The 23,116-nt window shown below is 46.0% G+C and overlaps 1 protein-coding gene across 2 annotated transcripts; it reads left to right on the plus strand.

Annotated features, from left to right (window-relative positions):
* The first annotated feature begins 5,336 nt into the window (after nt 1-5,336).
* On the plus strand, nt 5,337-23,116 carry UBE2QL1 (ubiquitin conjugating enzyme E2 Q family like 1). Of its 2 annotated transcripts, XM_037381526.1 has the most exons (3): nt 5,337-5,622; nt 6,022-6,884; nt 21,791-23,116. In XM_037381526.1, exons 2-3 carry the CDS (start codon nt 6,051-6,053, stop codon nt 21,920-21,922), a joined length of 966 nt encoding a protein of 321 aa, XP_037237423.1. In that variant the 5' UTR covers nt 5,337-5,622; nt 6,022-6,050; the 3' UTR covers nt 21,923-23,116. The 2 variants fall into 2 exon arrangements, with proteins under 2 accessions (XP_037237423.1, XP_037237422.1); XM_037381525.1 differs by having other exon boundaries at nt 5,338-6,884.

The raw sequence follows: 23,116 nt of genomic DNA on the forward strand, positions 1-23,116 counted from the left end.
CTTAATTTTCTATCTTTAGGCATTTGTCTGTTATATTGTGTTGTACAATTACATCCATAAGCTTCTCAGGCTCCATCCTACAAGACTGAAAGCTACTGCTTCCAGTGCTCCGGAGAGTATTCAAGCCCTTCATTCATCAGATAGCTGGAAGCATTTAGATTTCCAGTCCAAATGTATTCAGGATTACTCACTGTACATTTGATCATGTGATGAAGTCAATACCCCTCGCTGACATTTACTTCTCAAATATATTTATAGTGTTACCACACCCCCGTTCAGTCTTTGCTGGGCTATACTAAACAAGACATGATCTTCTAATTCTCCTAAGATGTGTATTTTGCTCCCCTAATCATCCTAGAAATGCTTCTTTGCACTTACTCAATGTAAGTAACATTTTCTAACACACACAGGCCTAAAATTCTGCTGCATTTAAACGGAAGCAAACAGCAGAAGGGGGGGGGCAGCAGAAGGGGGTGGGCTTGTTGATCTCCTGGAGGGCAGGAGGCTCTGCAGAGGGTTCTGGACAGGCTGGGCTGATGGGCTGAGGACTATTCTAAGGTTCAACAGGGAGAAATGCTGCGTCCTGCACTTGGGTCACAACAACCCCACACAACGCTACAGGCTTGGGGCAGAGTGGCTGGAAAGCTGCCTGGAGGAAAAGGCCCTGGGGGTGCTGGCTGACAGCCGGCTGAACATGAGCCAGCAGTGTGCCCAGGTGGCCAAGAAGGCCAACAGCACCCTGGCTGGTATCTGAAACAGTGTGGCCAGCAGGACAAGGGAAGGGATTGTGCCCCTGTACCTGGCACTGGTGAGGCTGCACCTCGAATGCTGTGTTTGGTTTTGGGCCCCTCACTGCAAGAAGGACGTAGAGGGGCTGGAGCATGTCTAGAGATGGGCAACAAAGCTGGTGAAGGGTTTAAAGCACAAACCTTATGAGGAGCAGCTGAGGGAACTGATGTTTAGCCTGGAGAAAAGGAGGCTCAGGGGGGACCTTACTGCTCTCTAAAACTACCTGAAAGGAGGCTGTAAGCAGGTGGGGATTGGTCTTTTCTCCCAGGTAACAAGTGACAGGAGGAAACAGCCTCAAGTTATGGCAGGGGAGGTTTAGACTGGATATTAGGAAAAAATTCTTCACTGAAGGGGTGGTCAAGCATTGGAACAGGCTGCCCAGGGAGGTGCTAGAATCGCCATCCCTGGAGGTGTTTAAAAAATGTAGATGTGGTGCTCAGGGACATGGTTTAGTGATAGACTTGGCAGCCCTGGGTTAACGGTTGAGCTTGATAATCTCAAAGGTCTTTTCCAACCTAAATGATTCTATGAATACAAATCTGAGCTTTTGCTGAGCCCCAAGTAACTCCTTTTCTGCAAATTCAGTAAAAATGAGAAAAATCACTGGCCAGTATTACCCTGCTAGACAAAAGCACCTTCCTGGTAGCCCCAAAGAACACCAAACTGGTATTGCAATAGGAGTTCGGGGCTCTGAATCTCCAGCTAGTGACAGATGCCTCTCTACTGCAAGAAGAGTCTGAGATGCCCTTCATCAGCTGCAGTCTGCTCCACGTGAGGCTGACGGCTGCTGCTAGACCTGAGCTTTGAATGCTGTCCTGTTTCACTGATCAGCGTACAATGGCTGAGCCTGAAAGCAGCTCTCCAGCTAAATATGTAAGAGAAGTATCTGCCAGAGGTCAGCCTGTTTTTCATACCCAGATGCCCTTTCACCTCCCTGATTCTGAAGTCATTGCATCACTCTAGGGTATCTTTATGTACTGTAAGTGGATCAACCAGTCCTGCTGCAAGACAAGGATATGAGGGCCATTTCTGGGAGATCACAGGCTAGTTCAGTTTGACTCCTGCACCTGGCAAACTGGTGAGAATGTACAATAACGAACAGAGTTAATATATATATTTCTACTATGTAAGACACTATGGAAGAAGAATTAATGAGGAATCTATAGAGAGAGATCATGGACCAAATTTGTTTGGAGTATTTTGTCAGTCAATGAATAAGTGGATAAGGATGGTCTAGATGATACAGGAAGTCTCCCCTGCAAGCTGTTTTACTTCTTGTTTTGCTGCAAAGGCCCTAGATTTGCAGCCACCCCAGAGGCCATCCTGGACTAACCCACTAATTCCCTTGCTGACGGAGCCTGCGTATGAAAAAGAGTTCACTACATCACTTCAGCTTTTTTACCCTGCAGACAGTACGGACACAGGTGGTACCAGATTTCACTACTTCCAGCACGATCAGAGCAGTCCCCTGTTACAGCAGAGCACTGCTTGGCTGGGCACACCTATTACACCTTCCGAGTTGCTGGAACAGCTTTCTCATCACTTCTGTTGTTAATTTGGTACCGTTTTACGAAACAACTGCACAAGGCCACAGAAGGGCTGCTTGGCCCTGGTCTCCCTTTGCAGAGGCCTTGCTCTTTTTTTATGGCTTCACCACTGGGTAGATACCTCAGCAGTTGTATGAGACAGGAAAGTAACTTTCATCATGTTACATTTATGATAGTGGCTCCTGCTGCCAACTGTCGCAAGAACACCATGCAGAGAGCTTTCAGTGTAAAACATTAATGTAGCCAACACAAAGGCTCAAGTTGCTAATTGGCATTCTCGTTCAGTTCAGCATCTGTGCCCCACCAGCCTGCCTTGTGCTAGATACTCAGCCAGGGACAACCACCTAATGCCTTGCTCTGCACAACCACCCACCAGGACTGAAGCTGTGGGTGAAGTTTCTGTGACTTCAAGCTTTTGCCCAAAGCAGGAGCAGCCTGCTGACCTGTCCCATTACGTTCTCTGTGCTCTGCTCCATCTGCTAACAAAAGGAACAGAAATCACCCTCTGTGCCTTAGCTTCTCCCCCTGCAAGTCCTGCTCGAGTCATTTGCTCATCAAAGCACAGATCACTGCTTACCTGGAAGCATCACACACCACGAAATGTCTGCCAGCAGTTTGTCTGCACTCCAGAAATTTCTCAACTCCAGGGATGGGCCATCAATAGCGGCAGGGGGCAGCACGTGTGGCACTCCAGAAGGTCACTAGCGGAAGGCTTGGACGCACTTCCCAATAGCCTATAAACTGGAGGTTCCTCATTCACTCAGGAAGGGTGGGCTATGGTGAGAAGGAAGGTAGGAGAGGAACATGAGATGGACAGAATGTTCCCAGATGCTTCAGCCCACCGACCTTACATTCCCCAGGACTTCTGACCTCCCAGGAAATACTCTGTCAACAGTATTTCACATGCAGATCTCCTCAAAGTAGGGAATTCAGCAAACACCTTCTGCAAGAGACCCCGGCTATCTGCACATCACGAAGGATCAAGGCAACCCCAAGGGTTATCACACTGACAGGCCTGTGGACTGGGAAGGTCAGCAGCATGGAGGGCAGGAGCAAACAAGGACTGCGTTGTGGCATCTGTGCTTCCTGAGCCATCACCTACAGTTAGCCCACAGCTCTCTATCTTCTCTCTGTTCAAAGGAGGCGAATGAGAGATGCACCAGATATCACATGTGGGTCAGCTCTGCTAGCATCTCCTGACCTTTCTGTACAGGGTCTTCTGCAGGCAAGAGGAGAAGGCCTCCACCTCCAACTCCTTCAACCCTGCTCCCCCAAAGTGAGCTGAAGAACGGTGCCACCATCCCGCCAGTCCCTCAGTATCACGGTGCAGCCAACAGCAGTGCGGCCCTGCCTGGGCCACGGAGTCCTGCTGTGCCCCTCCTCCTTCTTTACACCATGTGGCCCATAATTCGGTTTACATTTGTTGTGATCTCCTCAAATACGGATCCCACACAGTGAATTTTCTTGCTACCTTATTAGGTAAGATTTTAAAATAAATAAATACTTCTGCACATTGTGTGCATTGCACAAACTGGTAAAATAAATGAAAATGATGAACAACATAGTAAGAAGGTTTCTCAGCAATTTTATGAAGATGATTTTGAGCCTTTGATAACTCCATATTAGAAAAACAAATATAACTACCTCTAGGATCTTGATTTTATGATCAGCAAGCTTTTTAATCTGTGGCAGTTCAGACTGACCTATCATTTGGGTCCATTTGTAAAGCCTGGCAAAGAGGCTACATTTCACACTGTCCAGTTTGATATAATGGTCGCAGGCAAATGGTCACCTCCCAAACATGGACCTGTTGGTAAAAGTGGAGTGATTCAAGTAACAGGAAGATGAAAGGGAAAAACAAGCTGAAAAGTGAACTGACCCCAGTATTTTTTTGGAAGTGAGTCAGTTGCCCAGTTTTGACGAAAACATAAAGTGCCTTGCAGATAGCTTTCAAGAAACTCAGCCGTTTTTCTCTGGAGATCTTTACAGCAGCACAGCATCCCTTTCCCAGCATAGGCCGCTCTTCAAAATCACAGCAGACAGTATTTTAGCATGCTGCTGGCAAGGGGGGTGTTTGCTTTGGAAAGGTGTTAGGGAATATAATGCTGCTATATGCACACACTGCCCATTGCTTTATGTCCTCTGCAGAACAGATGTCATCATGCTTTGGGCCTTGCCTTCACTACTCCCTCGTTCAAAGCATTTGGGGGTTTTTGTAGGGTTTTTTTTTTCCTTTTTCGGTCTCTGAAGGCAAGAAAGTCTGTGGGGACCGAGATTTTCGAAATCAGCTTTTCCTCCCTGTACTACAGAGTCCCAGGAGGATGGACATACCCGGTGTGGAGGTGAGCAGGTGTAAGAGGGGTGGAATATGCATACCTGCTGTGCTGAAGAAACAAGATTGTCACATCATTCCCTGACACAAAAAAATGCAGAAATACGCGCACACACACACACACGCACACATCTGTATTTGTATCTATTTTTCATCCACATTTATGTATCGATTTTTATAGGTATATGCTTTATATATGCGATTATCTGTCTAGGTGGGTAGATGTACACACAGTAAACACATTCACAGAGACGCATTTAAAAGCAATTATGTCCCTACACACGACCACACAGTTTCCGTGTATCTGCATTACATGTGTGCCCTACACATGGGCACTAAACCCTGACGGCGTGCAATCTCCTGGCCCTGGGAGCGACGACACCCGCGTACAGACCCGCAGGGGTGCCACACCTCCCCCCACACCTGCGGACCTGCCCCCGGGCCGTGGCTACCGCGCCCCAGCCCGCCACCCGCGGCCGCCGCTCCGCCGCCCCCGGCCCGCCCGGCCGGCGGGGCCGCGCTGCCCGTGCTGCCGCAGCGCGGGGCGGAGCGCAGCGGAGCGGACGGCGCGGCGCGGCCGGGCGGCGGCGCTGCGGACCGGGCCGGGCCGGGCCGGGCCGGGCCGGGCCGGGCCGGTCGGGGCCCCGCCGCCTGCCGCCCCGCCCCCGCCCCGCCGAGGCCCGCAGCGGCGGTGCCGCCAGGCGCGTAGGCAGCGCGGGGTGCGCGGCGCGGCGGCGGGGGCTGCGGCAGGGCTTCCCCGAGCGGCCCCTCTCCCCCCGCCGGCGGCGCCGAACAAAGGGCCGGAGCGCGCTCCGCCGCTGCGGGCGAGCGCGGAGCCAGGGGGTGCCGCCGGCCTCCCCCCCACCCCCCTCCCGGGGGAGGCGCCCGGCGCGGCGCGGGGACCGGCCCGCCGGGGAGCCGCCGGGGATTGGCTCGGCCGGCTGCGAGCCGAAGGTGCTGGGAGAAGCCATCTGCAGCGCAGGCGATTTCGCCCGCTGTGCGTGGGGGGGAGGGGGGCTCTCCCTTGCGGGTGGTTTGGGGTTTCTTCTCCCTCCTTTTTAATCTCTCTCCCTCTTTTTTGGGGGTGTCTTTTTTCCTCTTCTCCTTTTCACGGGATCATGGCCACGGCAGCGGGGCCGTGATGTCCCTGGGAGCAGCCCCGCTGCTGCAATGCTGCCCGCAGCAGCCGTAGCGAGGGGAGGCGTTTGAACGGCGGCCGGCGGCCGCACACCCTCCCCGCGGCAGCGGCCTCCCCGCCCGCCCAGCGCCGTGCCCCCCTCCCCCGCGAGCAGCAAATCCGCTGAGCAGGGCTTTAAATTAATAATAATAATAAAACCCCACCGACCCATAAAGGCGAGAGGGAGAGCGGAGCCGCGCACAACATGGCCACTCTGCTGCGGAAAATCGGGCTGATCCGGCTGCACAACCGGGACACGGAGGACCCCAAGCACCACCACCACCACCACCACCGCAGCAGCAGCCAGCAGGGCTCCTCGCTCAGGGGCAGGGGCAACCAGAAGAACAGCAGCAACAAGCCGCAGCCGCAGGCCCCCCCCGGGGGCGGCGGCGGCTGCAGCAGCAGCAGCAGCAGCGAGAGCAGCCCCGGGGGCCACAAGAACAAGAAGGCGCCGGAGCTCTCCAAGCAGCCCTCGCAGCCGCGCTCGGGCGGCGGCAGGGAGAAGCCGCGGGAGGCGGCCAGGGAACCCGGCGCCGGTAAGGAGGCGGCGCAGCGGCCCGGCCCCGGCCCCGGCTCCGGGTGCGGGTCGGGGCCGGCGCCGCTGGTGCCGCTGCCGTCGGGGTCGGGGCCGCTGGCGCCCGCGGGCCGGCAGCAGCACTGCACGCAGGTGCGGACCCGGCGGCTGATGAAGGAGCTGCAGGACATCGCGCGGCTCAGCGACCGCTTCATCTCGGTGGAGCTGGTGGACGAGAGCCTCTTCGACTGGAACGTGAAGCTACACCAGGTGGACAAGGACTCGGTGCTGTGGCAGGACATGAAGGAGACCAACACGGAGTACATCCTGCTCAACCTCACCTTCCCCGACAACTTCCCCTTCTCGCCGCCCTTCATGAGGGTGCTCAGCCCCCGCCTGGAGAACGGCTACGTCCTGGACGGCGGAGCCATCTGCATGGAGCTGCTCACCCCCCGCGGCTGGTCCAGCGCCTACACCGTGGAGGCCGTCATGAGGCAGTTTGCGGCCAGCTTGGTCAAGGGGCAGGTAGGGGGTCGGTGGGCTCCGCTCTGCGTGCGTGGGGCAGGGGGCTATGTGCCTGCGCGCCTACTTGGATGGGAACCCCATAGGGCGGTGGGTCAGGCCCCGCCTGTGGCCGACCTTGGCCGGGCCTGGGGGACGGGTGTCCGCCGAGGACCCGGCGTGGCTGGTGGGAAGGAGGCAGGGACACACGTGTTTTGCCCGTCTCGGGCAGGTGCGGTGGAGGTACGGGGCAGCGTGGAGGGGCAGGGAGCACAAGCATCCATCGCAGTCTCCTGCGTGTCTTTTGTTGTGTGCGGTGCCAGGATGTCACTCTCGTTGCCCCCGAGGGCCACCTCCCTCACCACAAAGTGAAAAGGGCTCTTCAGGCTCCAGAGGGGTTTGGGGTTCAGGTCCTCCGCCTCCTGCCCTTCACCAGCGCGTCAGCCATACTTGCTGGTCTCCTGCATGAAGTGCTGCCTCTGGTGCAGGGCGCGATGCTGGAGCTGCTGCCCCCGGGTCTTTGTCTGGTGCTGTCCTGCACAGCATCCCTCAGGGGGTGGGGGGGAGGAGAGGCCACCCTGGGCCTGGGGTTTGGCACACAGGGCAGAGGTGCAGCACAGGGTCACGCTTGGAATTGCTGCGTGAGCTGCCAGCAAAGTTGTGCCGCTTTAGAATCTCCCTGCCTGAAAGGAACACATAATTTCGGGTACGTGCTGCAGCTGCAGCGGCCAGACGGTTCCTGCCAGCTCTCCTCTCCGGAGGAGGTGCATGGTGCCCCTGGCAGAGGATCTCGCCTGAGCTGAGTCAATGTGGTTTATGGATTTTTTTGTTTTGTTTTGTTTTTTTCCCTTTCTCTCCTGCAGAGTATCCTTAGAAGAGAAGTATTTAATAAGCGGTTTTTAATAAATGGGTAAATACTGCCGTGAAACTTGTAGCCAGTCCTTTATGGTTATTGTAGTGGACAGGGTGATTTTCCTGTTCACTTCATGAATGCCCTTGAACCCAGGGGACATGCACAGCTCCACATCTGTCAGTAAATGATGCTAGGTAACTTGAATTCATATCTTGGCAAGGAGGAGGGGAGGAAGAGTAAATAATAACATACGTTCTGTTGGTTTAAAAAGGAGGTTACTCCTGTTTGCCTCCATGGAACTGCTTGCATGAGCAGAAGTAAAGTCTTGGTTTCTCTTAAGACTGAAAATTAATTTTTATTATTTAATGGACTCTTTTGTAAGTGGGTTTTCCTCCTTTTTCTCAGTTTGATTTGGGCTACTGCTCCCTTTTTTTTTAATCAGGTAGTATTTTTCTCTGCACTTTGTTTGAAGAGGTCAAGTTTCCTAGGTCACCTTGGGGTATAAAAAAAAAAAAATGTACCAGAAAAAGAAAAAAAAAAAGGCTTACTTTACATTGAGCCCAGGGTATGTTGGAGTTATGTAGCTACTCTTGCTGCATCTCACTATTTGTTAATCCATCTCTTTTTAAATAGAGATCATAGTTCTCATTATTTTAAACAGGAATTTAGAAGGACAATGCTAAATTCTCTCAATTTTCTTAAGAATTCAGCATCTTTCTGCAGTATTGAATGTTGAATGTAAAAGGGTTAAATTAAGTTTTACTGGGATCATGAAACAGCTCAGTGAAGAAAACCACTAAATTGTTTTATTAGCAATGAATATTAAGCTATATAATCTGACAGTTTTTTTCCCGAAACCACTTAAGAGATTTCCAGAAAGTGGTAGTAATTTCTGATAAGAGTGTTTATGTGTGCATCATTAATAAATACATTTAAAATGCAGGCATTTCAATAACATTCTTTCAGAAGTTTACAAAGTTAATTATAAAAAAAAGATAATCCGTGCGAGAGGAAAAAAAAGCTGGAATAAATTGCTGCCAGTAATTTAGTAGTTAAATAGGCGTTGCGTGTACGTTTCAACATCTTGGATCATTCACTCCAAGTGGAAAGGTTAATAGGTGGTACTGACAATAAGTGTAATTTCTTGGTTGCAGAGGTGTAGACTGTGATGGGCTGCCAGCCTGTCATCGCAGCCGGGCTCGGCATCACAGGAGCCACGCTCCTGTAATCGCACTCCCCTCGTTATGTAATCTCCACTCCATTGCATAATAGGGCTCAGGATATGACAGGCACTCCCCTATTTTACAGGTAATCTACTTTTGATCATTTTTATTTTTTTAAATGAAAACTGCCGTCGAACACTGAGCACCGAGGTGCAGCATTGCCCAGATCTGCAGGGCTGGTTTTGGGTAACTTGGCCATGCTGTGGGTAGCCTCAGTGCCTGCGAGGAGCCGTCCTGAACAAACAACGATGGCTTACTCCAGGTTAATTGTATAATTTCTGTAAGCAGCCTGCACCCTGCAACAGCATGAAATATTCAGCATGCTTGCTATTAATCAGGAAGGATGGAAGGGTGAGGTCCGGCTTGCACAGCCTCAAAACGACCCTGCACGAGCAAATGGCGGCAGCCACGAGGCCAAGTGGGAGATGTGGCGCTGCCGGCACCGGTGGGTAAATGGGACCTTCCAGAGAAGCATCACCATCGTGCAGCACCGTGATTTGGCATGAAATCGTTCTGAATAAGCCAGTGACTCATCTGAAAGCGCACCTCACCAGCGTGGGCTCGGTGGTGTATGAGTGGGCAGGGCTGAGCTTCCCGCCAGCGTACGTTCCTCCTCTTGGCACTTCGAGTGATAAAACTGAGGTGGCTGATTTAATTCAATGGTTTTTATCAGTCCCGTTTGCTGTGGTAGCTGTAACACTGCTGTTCTCTGCTGGTTCTTCGGAGAGAAACATAGCTCTTGGTCTGTTGTTTTGTCAGAGCTAATAGTACCCTATGAACCTATGTGACCTTTTTTGATGAAGCAATCAAAAAGCAGACAAAACTAACACTGAAAATACATTTTTGGGCAGTCAGATTTCTTGGCAAATTCAGATTTTTTTCAAAGGATTTCACAGACCTTTTAGCAGAGTAAAAGAAAAATTGAGAAGTCGTTCTGACGTCTCTCAAGGTAGAACATTTCACTCAGGAATTACATCCATAAGGAGATGTTAGCGTGCAACGCAGAAATTGAAAGGTAGCACTTTTTGGTTCCTTGTCAGCATTGCCCTTGTATGTGGGGAGACCTGGGTCCAGGTTCCCAAACCTGAGCAGGGACTGGATTTTAAAGCAGGGTGGCTGTTTCTCCAGGTTTCACCAAGCAGGAACCATACGCCTCAGGTGACCTTGCTTTAGAGATGTCCCACCTTATGGGATGCATACCCTTGCTTCCTATCATGAATCCAAGTATGGCATTTTCAGACATTTTTTGTCTGGAAAAAAAAGGTTTAAAATGGAAGAAAGAGAACTTCTGTTTGAATGAAACAATTCAACAGTCCCAAACTACGCTTTCTTTTTTTTTATTTCAGTTTTCAAGGAAAAAAAAAGTTAATTAACAAACAAGTTGGGGTTTGTTTGGTTGGTTGCTTCAGCTATTCAGCTGAGAAAATCAATTATTCACACAGCTCTAGTCAGTATCTTGAGGGGAATTTTCAGTACATCAAAGGCCTAAGTTTGTTTACTGTTTGAGATCCGGAATCTTATTTTAAAAAACTTGGTGTTGTCCTTAGCTCAACTGTAGCCTTAGTTTTAAGAGGATGACTTTGTCCTTGCTTCCTGCACGGTCAGTCAGCTGCTCGCTGGCTCCCGTCGTCATGGGTGAAATGCTTGGCCCTGCCAAGCCGATGAAATGGTAGCTGTGAGACGCGACGGAGCTGGAGTGTCAGCCAAGGAGGTGGGGTGATGCTAACAAAATAATTTAAATACCAGTTGTTTGTTGTCCTGGAGGCAACTGTTCAACATGCTTGTCTAGGCAGAGCCTCCCATGTCTGTCTGGCTCTGTCTGGGATGTGGAAGTGGCCCGTTAAGTGTTCTTCCTTCTTAGCAGCACCCTTAAAATAATTTATTGATAATTTAAGAGAGAGATCTGAAAATGAGCCTGTTGCTCTCCACATCCTGGTACAGTGCCATTGTCATGATAATATTAATAACTGAAGGAAGGAAGAAGGAACAGTGCTGGTCGTAGGAGAGAGGTGAAGCAGCGGGAGGTTTGTCATGGCTCTCCTTGAGCGACACACACGGCTGAGCCCAGCGCCTGTGTTTCAGGGAGCAGTCATCTCTCTCCTTTGAAAACACAGCGGATAATACTGTGCCGAATGAAAAAGAGCAGACTTTGCCCAAAAGTGGGAGGAGATTTTGTGTCCTCTAATAGATACGTTGTTTCTCACTGGAGAGGAATGATTTGACACTAGTTTTGTAGAAGTTTAAGAGGACAAATCTTACCTATGCTGGTGTCCAAATAATGCATCCGGATTTTTTAATTTTATTTTTTTTTGAAGCTGCACCTGATGCCTTGAGGACTTCCAGCAGTGCTCACCAGTAGCTGCTGTGTCCTCTTTTTTACAAGTCACTTGTTGACTCTCGGTGGATGCTGGGGACAGGACTGCCCGCCAAAGACAGCTGTCAGGTAACTGGTGACTGCAGAATATGTCATGGAAAAAGTTCTTCCTTTTTGAGGAAAATACTCCCTTACCATTCCCATGAATAGAAAGAGCATAAAAAAATTTGTCAGGACATACTAAAATAGGAATAGGGAACCCCTAGTTATGAGTATTCTTGTGGTGGGCTTCTGTATGATGCTTTAAATCAAAATCAAAATATAATCTGTAATTAAGATTTCATTTTCTGTTGGAAAATTCCCTGAATTTAAATAAAGTTTTTTGGTGTATAGTACTTTCATCCCTTGTGTTGTAATGTTAGAAATACCTCAGTGGAAAATCATTAGTTTACTTCAAGAGCTATGTGCCTAGTGTGACTATTGGATTAATTTGTCCTTCCATTTTAAAAATATGAGTGTCCCATCTGACTTCTACCAGATTGAAACAGGAGAAATAGGCTTATTTTATGAAAAACAGATACAGAAGGTAGCTGTTAATCAGAATCTAAATTACTCCCTCTTCATCCTTTCAAACAAAAGTATGAGTGAGCAGATAGCAGATGGGACTTGCATGGTGTCCAGGAGGTCAGCAGACTCCAGGTCTTTCAGATATGCATAGCAGAAATTAATTGCAAATCCATGGGTTTTCATACTCCAGATGCTGGGTTTGAGGACTGTGGCCGTGAATAAATCAGCTAATCTCAAAGGCTGGGGAAAGATATAGAGAACACAGTGGTTTCTGAATTATTTGGAGCCATTGTATCATATTAGGGCCTTACAAAATAAAACTGGCTTTTTGCTTTCTATTAGTTGCCCGAGCAAATGATGTCAGTTATTGTCAAAGGAAGAAATGTTGCTTTAGGTCTGTGGTTGAAAAGCACATTGATTCATATACAAAGATTACAGAGGAGACAAAGAGTGTGTTATGGGGCTTGTTCCCCATGAAAAGGTATAAATGCTAGGCTGGAAGTTTAAGTGGGAGCATACATATTTGCTATGTTGAGATGCTGGGACTGATGAATGGGCTGGAAAAAATATTGTTCATGTGTCCTCTGATATATTGCTGTTCTGACTATCCATTATTATTATGCAAATATATTCTGCTGAGAGGAATGAAGACACAGGGATTCCAACTCATTGAAGTAGGAGGCTGTTTTAATTCTTTCAAAAAGCAGGGAGAACATAATATACATTTTACCCCTTCAAAGCATAAAAAGGAACATTTTAAAATACTTTAAGCTATCATCCTTATTGTTAAAATAGTCATCAAATAAGTTAAATCACTAAATTGAAACAAACTGCTTATTTTAAAACATGCTGTTATGGCAAGTAGAACTAATTCTTCCTGGCAATACTTGGCTGATCTCCTAAATAAGAATTTAAAAGAATTGCTGCTTTGCATCATGAAAAAAAATCATTTGCTCAGAAGAGCAAAATTCTTCTTCCCTGACTTATAAAAGAAGTCCTCATTTTCTTCAGTGAAAGTGTTCGCTAGAGAGACGTGTGTAGTATTTGGGTGTTTTGTCAGATATTTTGCCGAAGAGCTGTATTTTTTCAAATGCAGAAAGCTTGGTCCCGAGGGGTTGTGTTGTGTCCTCCTCCTGGAGGAGTAACCTAAATAACCCACTTTCTATTGTGAGGAAGATTTACTCTTCCTTACACAGGGTAACCTTGAAAATAGACAGATTTCCTAGCATCTACATAATACCCAGGGATTTCCGTGCATGACCAGAGGCTTCCAGATCAAAGATATGTAACTCCACAGTAATTCTGGTCCTTGTATTGTGGGAGTCTTATTGCCACTTGCAATCTGAGGCATGTCTTCTGAGTGGGCATCCACTCTCACAGGGTGGGATGTTGGTTAAGTAACGTAATATTAGCTGTGTTTCTTTTTCCCTTCTAAGCTCCTTTGAGTTGATAGTCAGTGAAGATCTCTTCTTTTCCTTGATGTATTCAGTCCTTCACATGCAGCTTCCAGTTTACGAAGTATCTTCTTCTGTAACTGTCAAAAAAGGCAATGCTGACATTAGGTGCAAAGGGAGGTGGGAGGATAAGAGAATTGCTGGGTGCAATTACTCTGCGCTTAGACAGGGGGAACTTCAGTGGTTAAGCTCAAAATATGTCTTAAATTTAATGTGCGCAAGATCCAGTTGTCTCACTTATAAATGGAATACCAGGTTCCTCCTGAACATCACTGTATTTTTGAAAAGCGTGTGGCTGGTCTGAGTTGTACTCCACAGAGCCATTTATAGAGGGTGCTGAGTGCTCCACAGCGTTGGTCTTTAACTCCGGCTGGAAACAGCGGTCATTGAGTGCATCCTGGAGGTTGCAGGACAAGCTGCATGGGAAGGACATGATACTGTTCTTTAACCTGGCTGGCAGTGAAACCAGCAGTGCACTGGGAATCGGAAGAGCATAAGCTGAGGAGAAGCGTAAGTGTGTTTTGATGAAAATGGATTTGCAGTCCTTATTGATCTGCACAAAACAGGGAGGTGGGCACCACACTTAAGGCGTTCAGGTGATTCCCTTTCTGAAACAGGAACAAGGTGCCAGTCTGATTTGGCCCGTTGCAGTTAAAAGTCAAACTGAGGAGTTTGACATCAGGTGTGCCTGTACTCAGCCATGTGTGGCAAATGTGTGCCTGCCTCGTGCACGTGCAGAGCTTGTCCTTGGAAAATGTTTTTTTTATCTGCTTCATGATTTCATATGTGTTGTTAGAATCTATGATCCTCATTGATTTAATCCTTTTGTGTGCAGGCTCTCCAAAACCCCTGGAACCTCTGCAGTGACTCCTTGATAAGAGTTACAAGTCGGTCACAGTCTCAAATCTGCATTCAAAGACAAGTGAAAATAAACCTGAGGAAGGAAGAGTAAGGTTGTGTTATGACATGGCCTGGAACTCAGATGCTTCTCGTGGTCAGGCTTTATGAGCTGTGGAATGACCAAGTATATCTCCTGTTTATAGGTGTGTGTTACAAATGGTAACAAACCCCCAGCTGCCCTAAAAAGTGTAGGGCTTATTTCCATACCAACATGTCCATAAAAAAACCTACAGCATCACAAAGCAGAAGAAATTGATGTTACTGATTTTTCAAATTCTCTATGAATTTCTATAAATGTCAAATTTTCTATAAATTTCACAAGATTATTTCTGTTAAAATATACCTAGTATTGAAGTGTTCTATAATTATTTGGGGGGAGGAGGACATTTCACAGTTAGAGCACTTAGGCTGAGGGGAGGTGATCTGAGTTTAGCTTCCAGGTTTTGCCACTGACTTCAGGTGCAGTCATGGGCAAGTCATATAATTTCACTTTATTTGTCTGTCCTACCTGTGAAGCATAGATAATCCTCTTTCCAAAGGTTGTTTGAGGATACGTACTGAAAGCACTCAGAAGTGGGGGCTCTGTGAGTAGGTGTCTGTGTGCATCAGTATGAAACATATCATACTCAAGAGGCTGACGCATTTGTGTAAATAGGAGGGGGAAAAGCGCATTGGGTTGTGACTCTAATCCTGCCAAATTTGGTCTTAGCTTGATGAAAGTGTGCCCAGAGGTAGGTCTGCTTTTTACTCATCGGGGTTTTTTTAGTATGGTGAAACTTTGGGAAATGTGGTGATAGACGTTGTTGGGGTTCTGGCTCCTTTGTCTTTACAACCCTTCACACCAGATTGTTTGTTTTGGTTGGCTTTACAGCTGTGGGTGTCTTTAGCTTTGATAACTTCAGGTTCGTGATGTGGAGGACCTGTGGGCTGATGCAAAGAGGGGCTGTCATGCTCGCAGCCTGTTCACCTGGACTTGTCCTCAGTAACTCTGCTGATACCTGGTTCCACAGACAGGTAGTCCAGGATGCTCAGCAGAAGACTGAAAGAAAACAGTTTTCCCTTTGTCATCTAGACTAGCAGGTGCCCGTTTGATGGCAGGGAACAGGGACGACCTCTTTTGACAGAAGCCCACCGTGTTGTAAGATGGCACCTTTTTCCCTGGAGATGCTAGAGGCACCTTCCAAGAATGTGGTCGGCTGCCAAAATTTTCTTGTTCTTTCGGCAAGGCCAAGTTTGTCCCACCTGTAATATGCAGTAAGGGAGATTCTTAACCCTTGTCTGTACTGAAATTGTGCTGCTGACTCTGTGCTGACTTTAGAGAAAGGGGAGGAAGAGCAGCGCAGTGCTCTGCAACTGTCAAACAGGGATTGGGGCTGCAGGTGTGTATTGATTAAGAGCTACTTTCACCAGGCTGCACACAGATGAGCGAACATTAATAATTACTCAGCTGGAACTCAGATCCTGGGCAAAGAACAGTCACACTCCCAGAAGGAGCAATTTATAGGATACTTTAAAGCCAGAACTTGCTGAGTTTTCACTTCTTTGTGTGGATTATTCTTAAAAAGGAGACCAAAAAAGGCGTGGAAATACTGCTTCAGAAATTACACATTTGCAGGAAAACATCCCATTTTTAATTCACTTATGCTGCAACATTAGCAGTATTTGTCTGCATCATTATCTATACTGCTTTGTTTTAGCTATAGCTAATAATTATATATAGTGCAATATAAATTGTGTGCAGTTTTTGAGACATGATTTAACTGTGCCTCATCAGTACATGAAGGAAAAAAATTATAAACCATGTAATTGGGAGGAGAGGCTGTGTATATTGCACTGTAACAGTGATGTTGTGACACATTGCAATCATTGCACTGAGAGCATGACAGTCGCTCACTTCAGCATTACTCGACTTTTGATTGCTTCCATAAAGCCAGTGGAAATATTTTTCTCTGAAAACTTGTTTAAATATTCTAGCGTAAGGCCGGTTCAGGCTTAAACACTGTATTCTTCTGTTACTTACCAGAAAAGATTTGATTATGTTTGCATAGTACGTGACTTTGAACAGTGGAGGCCCGAAGCCGTTAGTCACTGGCACGTTAGTGGAACATTACATGCTGGAGACTCATAGTGTGCTCCAGCTCTTAGAAAACCCACAATTTTTGCATCATCCACGGAGAAGCCTGGGACAACAGACTTGGAAAATGGGCATGTCCTTGTGGGTCTCCTTCCTGTCCTTGGGAGAGATCACTACAGCTGCAGCATGTGGCACAGTGACTTCCTAGTCTTTTGTGTTGTACCTCTCTAAACCTTTGCTTGTTTTCTGTCTCTTGACGTTTACGTAGAAGTGGGTCGCTAGAGCCTGCCATAGAGGTCTCTTAAGAGATGAAGGGAGAAAATGAAAATGTAGCCGTGCATCCTTATGCTGGCTTAAATGATGGGCCACATTTAGTCGCATGTGTGGAAGGCAGGTATGATTTGCCCTTGGAAGACCAACCTTGAGTTATTTGCATATCCAGGATTAATGAAAGGAATGCAAGGCTGAGGCGTTTGGGTCAAGACCAGCACTAATAACGTGAGGCCTTGCCTGCTTCCAAGTCTGTTAGCTGGGTCCTGTTTGCAATGGATACAACTTTTGGTTAACCAGTCCAGGAAAAAAATATCTGGATGTGCCTGAAGGGGTTGCTGTGGTAGGTCAAGGATGCGTAGCACAGGGCCTTATGCTGTTCCCAGAATAAAACAGAGTCCTGTAAGGGCTGATGACTGCATAAAATAAATCTCTGAAAATTTGGGACCTAGTAACACAGGCACTTGCATCAGGACTGAGCACAACCTTGAAGGATTCAGGACCTGGCTTCGCAGTGCTACTACTGACCTGTGTCAGCAGCTCAGCTCCAGGTGTCTAAGTTGGACTTGGAGACCTCTGTAGGTCCTTTCCAGGCAGCACTTGGGTGACTGCATGATCCTGTGAGAGGCTGGCCACTGTTACATGGTCCTGTCCTGCCAGGTAGTGCCAAAAGTGATAGGACGTGGAAGCACAACTGATGCTGTGTGCTGTGCCAGCACTGCTGGGTTTTGACCTGGGAGCTACTATAGTTGGTTTGACAAGAGATAAAGCCCTTCCTGTGCCAAAGAAATCCCCTTGAGGCCATCCTGATTCTGGAAATACCAGAAGAAATGTCAGGACTGTTTCTCATGACACACAGGCCAGACGTGGGCAGATACATGGCTGTAGTGGGATTACAGGGCTAAAGAGTTTCAGGCTTCGTATTTGGTATCTCTGTAGAGGACATAACTCTTGTCTCAGACCACTTTGTGATGTGGTGGTGTTTGGGAAGAAGAGATATGGTACATTGCTGATAATGACGCTGAAGGACTTTCAAGAGCTGCTAGATGTCGAGTTGAATGTTTTTGAGGATGTGCTTCAGTGTCACATAGTGTCCTCAAAGGGAGGACATGCTGATGGGTTCATGATTGTAAAAAAACATGGGGACTGCTGCGGCATCGCTGAGAAGTAGAAAAGCTCCCAGATTTGCTCACACTGGTCTGTAAAGGTGGGTGCCAAATCATGTGAGATTTACCCCAGGTTTTTTGCTGAACGTGACGGTGGGGAGCGGTCCCTGGGTATGGCCATGGCCCTGAGAAGGCTACCCGCAGTAGGTGGTGCTCCAGGAGATCTTTCTTTTGGCAATTACCAGTTATAGACTGGATCCTTATCAGCTGTTTGTTCAAACCCATTAGGCAAAGAGTAGATGAGTGGCATGCAGTTGCTTACTGTGCCATGCAAACTGGGCGCAATAGGAGCACCAGTGAGTGAGGAAGCTGAGTGCAGTACCTGTCCCCCTGCATTTCAGCATCGTTGTGTAAATCAGTCGGATGCTGTGACATTACTTTCACCTTTCATATGTTTCTAGCTTGTTAAAATTACATTTGATAAGTACATGAAGTCACAGCAGATGGCAGAATCTGAAATGTTCTCTCCAACTCTTTATTTTAATTTTCAGTTATCGCTTTATGAAAAGTACTCTGTGAGTGAAAATATTGGAAGTATTTAAATAAGCTGCTGGTGTGACTTCTCAGAGGTAAATTGACATTAATATATTTATGCAAGGCTTTCTTGGGTTATCTCTGTTGGTTTTAAGCTTTTGTGGAGTATCTTGATCTTGTTCAGGTATCGGTTTGATACCTTTTCTTGATTCGGTGCTGGACACATCAAAACACTGGCCATGCAAATGACCCGTATTCCTTACCATGGCAGTAGTGACACGCGTAGTTTAGAGATTGGTCAAAATATAGTTGTGCGCAGTCGACCTATGGTTAGCACCATATTTACATACTGTATTTACCATGTTTATCACAGAATGCAGCAGTTCATAGTCTTCTGACCAGAGTTAAAATGACTGCATGTTTAAGTAGCAGTCTGAAAATAAACTGTAGTTAGAGCTGGTAACGGTGCCTGCTAAAACATTTGACACTTGGGTCCAAAATGCCATTTTTCAGTTGAACTTGGGAAGAGCTTTGTGGGAATGGCAAAAAGCTAAAAATCATGAAGATGGTAGACACACCCGAGTATAGGCTCAAAAGCATCTGAACTGGTTGACTGAAATTCCACCCTCCTTTCTTTTACATCAGGTTTACTTGAGGCACCAAAAAGGGTAACTTTCAGTCCACAAGGTTAAATTTTATCCAAATTATAAACACCTGGCAGGATATTGGTTAATAAGAGACAGTGCTAACCATGCCACCCATGGTTTCTGTATAAACATAGAAATACATGGGCTACAGTGGGGTAGAATTAGCTGATCTTTGATGATGCAGTTTACATACAGCCTGCATATGGTGCCAGAATGGAAGTGGATTTAATGATCCGTTACATTAATAACAAAGAATTATGAGAAAAAAACTCACAGAAAGATGCTCATTTCATCTGCTGTGGCTCCAGAAACATTTTAGATGATGTAATGATATTAATTGTGTTATTTCAACACGGAAGGATTCCTACTTTTCCTTGTTTGAAAGCAATATGCAGCTGACACTGAACATAAGCGATAGCTGTTCTCCATACAAAGATCCTATTTCTAGGTACAGATTAGTATTAATACCTTCATAAAGCTGAGGAAGATGTGGATCATACTGTGCTAGGCGCTATGCATGAAATTCAAAAAGGTATCAAAGCCTTAACTGATAAAAAATAACGTGTAAGACAAGAGATGGCAAATGGACCTAATCCAGAAATTTAGTAGTAGAGTAAGTTTATATTTACTTTCAGAAGTATTGCATTGGTGAGCTTTTGAATACAGCATTTTCTCTACTGATTTCATCTTCTGTTGCTTTATCTTTTCCTGTGTTTCTCTAAGTATGCTTCCAACAAAGGCTCGGATTAAGAAGAAAGTGGAAAACATGTTTTGTAACAACAAAAATACTCCTGCAGGAGATGCAAGATAATTAGTCAGTGAGGTTTTGGAAAAATGTTAGCTAGTTTTATTATTCCTTTTGTCATAACTAAAAAGGAACATTTTCTGAGAGAATTTATTAGCGGTGTTAAATCAAGTACCATTCATCATCCTTATTTGGGATATATTAATTGCCAGATTAGTATGGAGATGGGGAAGGTGTCTTGCTGTTTAGTTGATCAGGGGGTATTTAAAGAGGAAATACATTGCTAGTCTGTAAATGGTGACTAGGGAAAGGCATGGAAAAGCATCAAAAGGTAAAATAGCTATTCTTGTGAAAACCTAGTGGGTATAAATTGGCTGTGGATAAATCGAGGTGGGAATTAGAGGCTGTTTCTAATCTTTAGTTAAGGTAGGCTCTAAAAGAGAAGTCAAACTGCACAGAAAAATGACTTGTTAGAACAGGAGTAGGAAACAGCTTTTTTTGTCACATGTCCATAGTTTTGTAGTAATAGGAGTGAAGCTGAACACAAAAGCGTATCTGTGCAATACTGTGACAGCTTTCTATAGTGAAATGATTTGTCCACATGGCAGACTGATCTTACTCATTTTAGTCTGTAAAAATAACTTTGATACTCCGAGGACAGTTTGTTTTCTTTTTTTCTTCTTTTTTCCCCCTCCATATACCTGACTATTGTCTCAGTATTATTTGTTGCATGAGATTATGAATGACAAATTTTGATTTAAATTCCAAATTGACAGTAAAATATGGGGGGCAAAAGATGCAGCCTGATGCATCATTTTGAGGAAAAGAATGGAAAAAAGGAGAACACACTAACTTGGTTCTTAATAATTGTAACACTGTAGTATGGTATCCACTCATCAAATACCATTTATTCTAAAAAAGGCTTTCAGTGCAGTCTATCAAACAGTTATAAAATTATTAGACTTGTGACTTTAATAATTAAACTTCTGTTCTGTGACAAATCCAATTGGCGTCAATACTTTGAAGGGTATTATTGTTGTAGAGTGTAATAAATCTTTCTCGTGTCTGTTAGTTGGTAATTGACATGGACCAATGTGAAAAGTGAAGTAAGCTATTAATAACTCAGTAAATATCTCTGTTGCAAAACAAGTATTTGAAATTATATACTGCCATGCATTTAGAGATAGTGTTTAATTGCAAAGTAATAAAGATGCAGTATGTTTAAATGTGTATGTTTTCATTTATTATCAGACTTGTCACGAAGTGGTGATAGCCGAGAATTTTTTACGTAGGTTGGAAGCAAGTTGTTTTTAAGGTGCTCCTGCTTTTGAGAAATGCCAGAACTGTTAACTTCTCATGGGTCAGATAAGAAGAACGGAGAGTGTTTTGTTGGATGGATGTAATTTTTAGTGACATTCTGTGTTGGGGGCGGGGGGGGGGGAGCGTTGTATGAGATGCAGGTAACCCTGAGACATAGCACACAGATTTTGTGATGGTTCTCCAAGGTAGTTGGCTCCGTAGTACTGAGCACCTTGGATTATATTATGTGTGGTATCAAAACTGGTTTGAAACCTCCTGTTTCTGTTTCCCCAGCCCTGAGCTGGTGCCTTGATACCACTTGCAGCAGAGATGCCTTCTCCACCTGCAGCCACTGGCCTTGGGGGACCAGAAGAAGCTGGGGAGGCTGGGGAGCCCTCTCCTCCCCTGCAGCTGAAAAGGGCTGTGGGGGACGCTCACAAAACCCGTGTGTCCCCAGGAGCCATTGGCAAGTGGTGCCCCGCCATGCCCAGGTGCTGTGTGTGTGGCATATTGGTGTGCTTCTTGTGGCCCCTGGCTGCTCAGGGCTGCAGCCCTGACCATACAAGGTGTGCCAAATGTGTGGCAGAGGTCCCTTCGTTTGCTTGCAGAGGTCCCCACGCAGCAGAGAGGGAGGCGAGCTGTGTGGTGCGGCTGCAGCGGCAGCCGCTGGTTGCTGCATGCAGGGCAGCGTGCCAACACAGGGGCTCGCTGGGAAGAAACAGCCCGGCAGATGTCTTTTTTTCTGTGTGGGTTGTTTTTTTCCCCTTTACTGCATATAATTTTTTATCATCTCTAATAATGCATTTGTTTTCCCCAGCTTGGGAACTCTGCTTTCTGGTACTTGTAAGTGAATGCGTCTCGGCTTGATGTGTTGAAAAGTTAAGCTGTGGTTTCCAGCTGCATGTTCATATGTTTAATGAAGGTTTTCTTTTTGTTTGGTGCAGGGCCGTATCTGCAGAAAAGCTGGCAAATCAAAAAAGTCATTCAGTCGAAAGGAAGCTGAAGCAACATTTAAGAGTTTGGTGAAGACCCATGAAAAATACGGGTGGGTCACCCCACCCGTGTCTGATGGCTGATGTTAGCAACCTGCACTTGACAAAAATGCTGAACAAAAGTACTGTGACATCTCCTCAGTGCTGTACACCGCCCATCCTTTTCTACTTCAGCTTCAGTTACATACCATGAATGTCAAGGAGACATCTAAGTTATTTATGAACAGATGTGTTTACAGAGGGAGAGAAAAAAAAATGCTGTGTAGGATTATATTTCAAGACTGGAGAATGCTCATCATTGAAGTCACTTGAGCGGATGCTGAGATTGCGTCATTTGCCCCCATACAGCCCACATTGTCTTCAGCTTCTTTCCATGACAGCAGCACCAAACAGCAGTACTGGAAAGTCTATCCATTACTGCTCAGTTCATTTAAATGTAAATGAAACAGTTAATATTTAATAGGGAAGCAGTGCATTGCAGGTACATGTTTGCTGTGCTGTTTATCTTTGTCTCCTAGCAGGTCAACATAACTTGAAGATTTGTCTTTATGTGGAACTGTGGTCTGCTGTGACTAAATTTAGACCTCATTGTGCTCTATATATGACCTTTAATTCCTAAATGAAACCAGAATTAAAATGCTGAAAGGTCCTAGTGTTGAAAAATTAAGTGGAATCACCCAACCAGTTACAATGTGCTATCTATGCCGATATTGTGATGTGCTGTTCAGAAATAAACCAGTGCCGTTAGCTGAAGGTTAGGTGGTTTTTTTAAACACATCTGCACCAGGGCTTGGAGTGGTTGGCTGGTGGTAGCAGAACCATTATTACCCTGCCGGTACCTTCTGCAGTAGCATGTGGCCTGTCAGTTCTTTCAAATGGCAAAACAAACAAATGGAAAAGGACAAAGCAACCTTAAAATGATCTGCTTCATTTTAAAATGATATGCCAGTAACAGAGTAAAAGTTTTCAAGTCAAATGGAACATGGTTTGTAAGATGATTTGCATGACTGGAATTTTCTTTTTTATTTTCACTCAATAGACATTGTATGTACTTAGAGCCCAGTATCTGAGAAATCCACTGATGTATATAAATGTCCTATTATTTAATCGTTAAGATTTACGTTTTCTGGTAAACAAATTGAAAAAAAACTTTCCAAGGGACTCCATAAAAGCTGAAGGTAATGTTTAGAATGGTATAAGAAAAGCATTAAAGAATGTGGATTTCCAAATGGAAAATCGTATTGGACACATGCCGAATAAAATCACCAGTATCGTTTC

The sequence above is a fragment of the Falco rusticolus genome, chromosome 3 (assembly GCF_015220075.1).
Source record: "Falco rusticolus isolate bFalRus1 chromosome 3, bFalRus1.pri, whole genome shotgun sequence".
NCBI classification, from domain to species: domain Eukaryota; kingdom Metazoa; phylum Chordata; class Aves; order Falconiformes; family Falconidae; genus Falco; species Falco rusticolus.